The 8,354-nt window shown below is 49.8% G+C and overlaps 1 protein-coding gene across 1 annotated transcript; it reads right to left on the reverse strand.

Annotated features, from left to right (window-relative positions):
- Positions 1–1,457: 1,457 nt before the first annotated feature.
- On the reverse strand, positions 1,458–3,945 carry RPL22L1 (ribosomal protein L22 like 1). The gene is made up of 4 exons (XM_019503291.1): positions 3,846–3,945; positions 3,395–3,484; positions 2,747–2,868; positions 1,458–1,723 (listed from the first exon to the last, which is right to left on the reverse strand). The coding sequence occupies exons 1-4, from the start codon at positions 3,852–3,854 to the stop codon at positions 1,579–1,581; spliced, it is 366 nt and encodes a 121-aa protein (XP_019358836.1). The 5' UTR covers positions 3,855–3,945; the 3' UTR covers positions 1,458–1,578.
- Positions 3,946–8,354: the final 4,409 nt, after the last annotated feature.

The raw sequence follows: 8,354 nt of genomic DNA on the forward strand, positions 1-8,354 counted from the left end.
GAAGTTCTCTTGAAGTAGCAACATTTTATCTACCCCACCATTAACTTGCAATACAAATATGAGAAAGCAAATATTCTACTTGCACAGCTAATACTGTATTCACTAACTGTTTGAGTTAGAAAAACTTATTTTGAAAGAGGAGAGTGGTGGCAGAGTGGATAAAGGTGTCTGAATTCAGGCAGTACTGTAAACTCAGCCCAAGGGCTCCTTCCCACTGATCCAGCTCTAAAATGGATACCTAACCATTTGGGCTGGGAGTCATAAAGGTGCATGATGCTAGCTCTCCTTTGCATGCATGCCTTATCCCTACCAGCTTGATGGCCTGCTAGGCTTCAGCAATCTTCTACTAATTCTGAAACACAGGGTACCCTGAAGTTCTCAGCATGTGCATCCCCACAGGTGCTACCATCTTCTTTAGCTAGGTGCCCATTTCCCATTTGGAATTTACAGGCTGGGTATCTCCATGTTTAAGTTCCCAGAGGACCCTGATATAGTAGGCACTCAGATCTCATTGAGTTAATACTGATGGCCATCTTTTGCATATTTTTATGGTTACAGCACTCAGGAAAGTGGGACAGTTGGGTTCAAGGCCCTCAGCCTGAGGGCTTCAAAACATCTCTTCTTCCTTAGAAAGCAACCCAACTGCCCAGGGCTGGGACAGAGGAATCTGCACCCCATCTTATAGGAGCTGGTCAACTGCAGTCAGAATACAGGAGTTAACAAGGCCCAAGGGAGATCAAGCCAAATGAATCATGCCTGTATCTCAGGGATGTTCAGTTTAGTAAATATATATAGTAAAATAATGTAAACTGGATATTTAGGGTGTCACAAAGGGACTTAAGGTAAGATGCATCTGAAATTCTGCCTCTCACAGGGAAACCATAACTCAGGACACCACCTGCTGTAACCCATAACAGCCTTTACCACTGAGCTTCAATCATGTAAGACTTGCAGCTACATTTTGGTTGTGATAAGAACACAGCATACCTGTTTTATATTCCTGTGGGGCTTATTTAAATTATTTAGTCCTGGGATTTGAAATCTTAGTTTTAAATGCAGAACTATATGGCTCCTTGTTTAGCACAAAACCAGTATAGTCAAGATCAGGGGTGGGCAAAATGCAGCCCGGGGGCCAGATGCAGCCCTCCAGGTCATTCTATCTGGCCCATAGGGCCCCTAAAAAAATTTAAAAATTAAATATTAAATACAGTTTTCAACGCTTCGTACTGTAGTGTTTGATTATCAATCCAGATTGATTGTGATACTGGTTTTTCTGGATCACCGAGATTCTACTCTAAGAGGGCCCTATTGTCCCAGCTCTTCCCCAGAACTTCAGAGGAGTTACTCTAGTATGCACTGATGAAAGAGATTTGTAAATCCAGTACAACTCACTCTACTGGCTTTTTACTGAGACTGCTAAAGTACAGGAAAGGTTAGTAAACTGAACCACACTTGAATAGGAAGCATTTTCCTAAACAAGGTACAAATTCTTTATTCACCAATAAGTTAAAGTGCTCTCATAAATACAGGTTTAGTCTTTTGTACACTGTGTTTAAGATGATAAAGTAAGAGCTTAATTCATTCCTCAGATTCTGATCCCTCCTCATCTTGACTGATCTGGAAATAGCGCAGCTCATAAGTCTCCTTATCAGATGCAACCACACGAAGCCAGTCACGAAGATTGTTCTTTTTGAGGTATTTCTTTGTGAGGTATTTCAGATACCTTTTAAAAAAATAAAAATATATTAACATTCTATCAGGATGGTGTGTCACCTGTGAGATGCAATGCAACAATTCTGAATTTTGCAGCAATGAATGCTACAAGTAACACTCCATTTCCTTTTGGTGGTTACCACACTTAACACTGCAAGTAATTAAAGTTATTGATTATATAAATGTATCAATTCACATACACAATTTCATTTCTGATGGATAAACTTTTTACAGTATTTGATGGTCTGCTATAAAGTCAAGCTGTTCTCCAGTGACTTGACACTACTTAACATCAAAGTTTTATCTACAATTAGTTATCTATGATTGAGAGAAGTGAAAAATCCACAAACCCTACAGTACTTGCTGGCACACCAAAGTCTTATTACTAGGATAGGATGTTTCATTTGGGGAAATGGCATGAGCTGTAAATGCCATCTCCTATTGGGACTCAAATTATATCCATACCAAAATCACCCTTGAATGTACTATGATAGGGATGGTTAGACAAGCATAGATCTGTTTTATAATCTGAGGGATACAAGATGCATTAATATAAGCTACCTTTTATACAGCAGAACAGAAACTACATTCACTGTTGCACTAATTTAGCTATTTTAGTAAAGAAACAACATACAGAGAGCAGATCTGGACTTGATTTCAAGAAAAACTTCTTTATGGTAAGGGTGGCCAAAATTTGGAATGGGCTTCCAAGAGAGGTGGTGCTCTCCCCTATCCTGGGGGTCTTTAAGAGAAGGCTAAATAGGCATCTGGCTGGGGTCATCTGACCCCAGCACTCTTTCCTGCCTAGGCAGGGGGTCAGACTCAATGATCCGTTGAGGTCCCTTCTGACCCTAGCATCTATGAACCTATTCCATAACATGCAAACAAAATAGTTAAATTGGTACAGGAGTGGTACTAACAGGCCTATGTCACAAAAATTACCTTCAAAATAGCCTCACCAGTTAATTATAATTCAGAATCAGCTAAATCACAAACAACTAAATCAACATTAGAGGCAGAAAAAGATGCCCACCTTTTTGAGAACTGCTTCTCAGATGTCACTGTGATCTTGTTCTTAAAACGTTCAATGTGAACGATGTTCCCCAGGTTTCCAGTTTTTCCATTGACCTTCACCTTCTCCTTCAGGAACTGCTCCTATTCCAACAAGAAAGAAAACACTAGGGAATGGTGCCCTAGGTGTGCGCTAGGGAAGTGACCCTAGCCACATGATACATGTTAAAAAGAAGGTTTAATTTGACAGGCTATGTACATACATTGCAGTAAAGTCATGCCACCTGCAACTAAAACTAGGGCTGGGTATTTGAGCCATCAAATAAAGTTCAGTTGGTCAAACCTGTTTTGACTAATATGTCCAAATACTGCACAAAAAAGTGCGTGTCAAAAAAAATTTTTAAAAAGTATTCCTGTCAGACCAACTACAAAAAGACATAACTTTCTTTTGCAAGATTGCCATTTCTCAAAAAATATGCAATCAACCAAGCACTCGATTGACAGTATGAGAGTAATCAACGGGCCAACCCTAACCAAAACCACCACATCAAAAATAATGCAGGAGGCAACCAACTTGAAATCAAGTCGATACCATCTTTCTCTAAAACCCAGTTAATTTTACAAAATTAAAAAAAAAAAAACCACACACATAATAAATCAAAGTGCTTACAAAGCTGCCTGAGTCGAAGATCCCGTCTTCCACGGGGTGGGTGAGGTCCAAGCTGAACTTCCAGGCCGCCCGCTTGGCCTTCCTGTCCTTCTGTGGGAAGAGAGGGGCGCGACGTCACGGCCGGCGGCACGGACACACGTGACACTAGAGCCGCACCGCGCTGCAGTTGGACGCGCCGGCGAAGGGCGCGCCAGCTACTGAGCCGGGAAGCCAGGGTCTGGGCCCGGGGCGCAGCCGCGCCGCACTCCCGCCCGGCGGACACATGTGCGGCCGGACTCGGGCCGCGGCCCCTTTAGACAGAGCGGGTGGTGGGGGAGGGAGAACGGAGCGCCCCTGGTCACCGCACCCGCTGGAGGGAGGGGGGGGAGGAGGCGCTGCCCTTTTAAGAGCCCGGGGGAAGGGGCTCGCTCGAGGCCCCACGCCGCCGCTGCCCGCTCGCTCACTCACTTACCGGCGCCATCTTGGCAGCGCGGATGCCGATGGAAAAGGCCGGCGTGGTCCCCAGGCAGGACCTTTATAGAGTTTCCTTGAGTTACGTCATCACGCAGAAACGCGAGTGCGTTCCGAGCGAGCAGGGGCGGGGCCTGACACGTCTCAACCTCTGTCACGTGTGTGGGGAGGGGGGGTGCCACTAAGCTTGCATGAGCCTGTGCAATGTGATTAGGGACTCGGTCCTCCGGTGTCCCACAGTGCAACGTTCCTGTCCCCAGGAGGGGCGGGACTCTGCTCCCCGCACGCCCAGCTGTGGGAGGGGGGCAGGCAGAGGTTGTGTGTTCAGGTGGGGTGGCTCTTTCTGAGTTCCCACCTGCATCCTCGGACAGCCCAGGGAGGCTAGACTCAGGAGGGGGTTGAAGCCTGGGAGAAACTAGGGTTGCCAACTCTGAAGGAAGCTATTCTGGGAGATTTCCCCCGCCCAATAATGTAATGTCATTAATTGAATTTATTTTCTTAAAATATCCTATTTAAAATCTCCTGGGTTGCTTTCAGTAGTCACTGGGAAATGGATGCCAACCCTAGCAGAAACATAGGAAGCTGGAAAGCGCAAGGGAAGGGGGGACAGGACCAGGAATGAGGGAGGCACACGGAATGACAAAAGGCAGCGGCAATTCATCTACCCGGCAAAAAGTCCGCTCCAGCCTTGCCAGTGGACACAGGAAGTACCTGCACGAAGAGGAAGGAGAAAGGGCAGGATCCCCTGGGAAGCCAGTCAGTGGGGGAGAGGAGTCCAGGAGAGCTGGCTGTACTAGAAAGAAGCCTTACTGAGAGTGCAGGAACAAGCCATCCCAATGCACAGGAAGACTAGCAGGTGTGGCAGAAGACCAGCTTGACTTAGCAGGGAACTCTTCAGGAAACTAAATCACCAAAAGTAAGCTTATAAGTAGTGGAAAGTTGCACAAAAGTAGGGAGGAGTATAAGAGTATTGCTCAGGCATGTAGGGATGAAGTCAGGAAGGCCAAAGTGCAATTGGAGTTGCAGCTAGCAAGGGATGTGAAGGGTAACAAGAAGGGTTTCAACAAGTATGTTGGTAGCAAGAGGAAGATCAGGGAAAGTATGAGTTCCTTACTGAATGGGGGAGGTAACCAGGGCCAACACGTAGGGGGTGTACATGGCGGTGCACCACCTGCAAAAAGGCGCCACCAACACTTGGCGCCTGCAGGCAGTTCACCATCACCCCTGGCCACAGCCAGTGGTGCCTGTGGGTAGTCGCCGACCCCTAGTCGGCACTTGCCACCCCCGCCAATGACACCGACAGCATCTGTGGGAGCTCCCTGCTAGCCGCCACAGCTGTGCCCCCACAGCCACCAGGGGCAAGGCCTGCCATTCATGGAGGTAACCTGGAGACAAAGGGTGCAGAAAAGGCTGAAGTGCTCAACGTCTTCATAGGCAAGGTCAGCTCCCAGACTATTGCACTGGGCAGCACAGTTTGGGGAGGAGGTGAGCAGTCCACAGTGGGAAAAGAACAGGTTAGGGACTATTTAAAAAAGCTGGACATGTACAATTCCATGGGGCCAGACAGGATGCACCCAAGGGTGCTGAGGGAGTTGGCTGATGTGACTGCAGAACCATTGACCATCATCTCTGAAAACTGAGGGCAATCGGGGAGGTCCTGGATGATTGGAAAAGGGCAAAGAGTGCCCATATTTAAGAGAGGGAGAAAGGAGGATCCAGGGAACTACAGACCCGTCAGCCTCACCTCAGCCCCTGGAAAAATCATGAAGCAGATCCTCAAGAAATCCATTTCTAAGCACTTGGGAGAAAAGAGGGTGATTAGTAGGGATCCTGGTTTTCCAATATAAAATTGCAAAGTCTCCAACTGAAAAAATAAAATCACAAATTTTCTAATAAAAATCCTAAAATCCATTATTAAAATTAAAGGCTTCCCACAGCCCCCCCCCCCACCTATTCCTCATGCACTCTGATAGCCTTGCTGGTGCCCCTTGCCCCCCACCCACAGCCCCTGCTCTCCCAGCTGCCAGGGCTATGGACCCAGGTCCACAGTCCCCTACCCCCGCTTCCCCCTGCTGCCTGTTGCAGGGTGAGGTGCTGGCTCCCGACTGCTGCACGCACTCCCAAGAGGGACGGGGGGACCTGCGCCCCCCCAGATCTGTGTGTGGGGCAGGCACTGGCTGCAGGCATGGGCTCCCACCCTGCTGCCCTCCCCCAGGGCCTCCGCAGCCCAGTGGGTGCAATCTGGCACAGCAGGGCACAGTGGAGCTGCATGGAGAAGCTGCTGGGAGCTCCCTGCAGCTCTGGCGACACGCTTCCTGCACGCAGGGCTGCAGTAAGGGCCAGGGCATGGGGTTGCACCCCTCAGAGCAGCCCCACATGCAGGAGGCGTGTCACCAGAACAGTGGGGAGCTTTCAGCAGCTTCTCCACATGGCCCTGCTGTGCCCTGCTTCCCTCTCCCGGGGCCTCCACAGCCCAGCAGTCGTGACCTGGCACAGCAGGGTAAAACGGGGCTGCATGGAGCAGCTGCTCCCCGCTGTGAGCTCCGCATTGCCCTGGCAATGCGCCACCTGCAGGCAGGACTGCTCGGAGGGGCACAGCCCTGTGCTGCTGCCCTCACTGCAGCCCTCCATGCAGGAGGCACGTTGCCAGGGCAGTAGGGAGCTCACAGCAGCAAACAGCTTCTCTGTGTGGCCCTGCTGTGCTCTGCTGCACTGTCGCACCCACCGGGCTGCAGAGGCCCCAGGGAAGGGCAGCAGGGCAGGAGCCCACACCTGCAGCTGATGCCTTCCCCATGCACAGATCTAAGGGGTGCAGGTCCCCCATCCCCTTTGGGAGTGCGCACCATGGCAAAGAGCCACCCCCCTCCCCAGACAAGCTGCCTGGGCCCCCATCCTGCTGCCTGCTGGAGCCATGCAGCTGTGAAGTGTAGCCCTGCCCCCACCTCCCCCAAGCTGGGGAGCAGCCCCAGCCCTGCTCAGCTCCCTCCCTCCCTCCAGGGGCCTGCCAGCTTGCAGAGAGCTCACTGGAAAACTGGAAAATCCACTGGTTTCTGTGGCAAAATGAGATATTCATGTTTGCCTCTGGCAAGAGGTAAAATCCACTGTTTACTCCATTTTTCTATGGGAAATGGAAAACCCGGATCCCTGGAGATTAGGAACAGTTAGCCTGGATTCACCAAGGGCAAGTCATGCCTGAACAACCCAACTGCTTTCTATTATGAGATAATTGGCTCTGTGGACACAGGGAGACTGATGGATGTGGTATACCTTGATTTTTAGCAAAGCTTTTGGTAGAGTCTCTCATAACATTCTTGCAAACAAGCTAAGGAAGTAGGGGCTAGATGAATGGATTGAAATATGGATAGAAAACTGGCTGGAGCATCAGGCTTACAGGGTAGTAATCAGTGGGTTGATGTCTAGTTGGCAGCCAGTATCAAGTGGAGTGTGCCAGGGGTCCGTCCTGGGGCTGGTTTTGCTCAGCATCTTCATCAACGATCTGGAAGAAGGCAGTGTGCCCTCAGCGAGCTTGCAGATGACACCAAGCTAGGGTGGGTGGGGGGAAAAATAGTAGATATACTGGAAGGTAGGGTTAAGATTCAGAGTGACCTAGACCAGGGGGTACTTGGAAAGGGGCTGGGGGTATGCATGGGCAAGCAGGGACAGAGTACCACCACATACCACCCCACCTTGCCTCCCTCCCCCCCCCACTCCTGGGGGACAGCAAGGGCAGTGGCTCCCCTCTGTGGGCTACATAGGTGCCACCCAGGGGCAGAGGTGGGGAAAGTTCACACAGTGGCCGCCGCCACCATCCACCACCCTGTGCAAGCCCCCCTCCCACTCCATCTCCAGCTGCCGCTCCACCCCCTACTCCACCAGAAGTGCATCTAGAAGGGGTACACTCCTTAAAAAAGGTTGAAAACCCCTGACCTAGACAAATTAGAGGTTGGGCCAAAAGAAATGAAGCATGAAGTTAAATGTTATATTGGCATAAAATTGCCAAGCATGAAGTTTGATAAGGACAAAGCACAAAGTCCTGCACTTAGGACAGAAAAATCCCATGCACCAGTGCAGGCTGGGGGCTGACTGCCTGCGCAGCAGCTCTGCAGAAAAGGACCTGGAGGTTACAGTGGACAATAAGTTGAATGAGCCAGCAGCGTCACCTTGGCGCCAAGGTTAACGGCATCCTGAGCTGTGTAGTAGGTGTGCTGCCAGTAGGTCAGAAGTGATTATTCCTCTCTATTCAGGACTGGTGAGGCCCCATCTGGAGTACTCTATTCAGTTTTGGGCCCCCCACTACAGAAGGATGTGGACAGATTGGAGAGCCCAGCAGAGAGCAACAAAAATGGTTCAGGGACTGGGGCACATGGCTTCTGAGGAGAGGCTGAGGAAACTGGGCTTATTTAGTCTGGGAAAGAGAAAACAGAGGGGATTTAATAGTAGCCTTCAACTACCTGCGGGGTGGGGTTCAAAAAAAGAGGATGGAGCTGGACTGTTCTCAGTGGTGGCAGAT

The sequence above is a fragment of the Gavialis gangeticus genome, unplaced genomic scaffold (genome assembly GCF_001723915.1).
Source record: "Gavialis gangeticus isolate Ggan-Ray unplaced genomic scaffold, GavGan_comp1, whole genome shotgun sequence".
Taxonomy (NCBI): domain Eukaryota; kingdom Metazoa; phylum Chordata; order Crocodylia; family Gavialidae; genus Gavialis; species Gavialis gangeticus.

Coding starts and splice junctions, on each gene's coding strand:
- RPL22L1 (XM_019503291.1), bottom strand. Junction 2,869..3,394: donor TCTTCGACTCAGGCAGCTTT/GTAAGCACTTTG, acceptor TTGTTGGAATAG/GAGCAGTTCCTGAAGGAGAA. Junction 1,724..2,746: donor GAGAAGCAGTTCTCAAAAAG/GTGGGCATCTTT, acceptor TTTTTTTAAAAG/GTATCTGAAATACCTCACAA.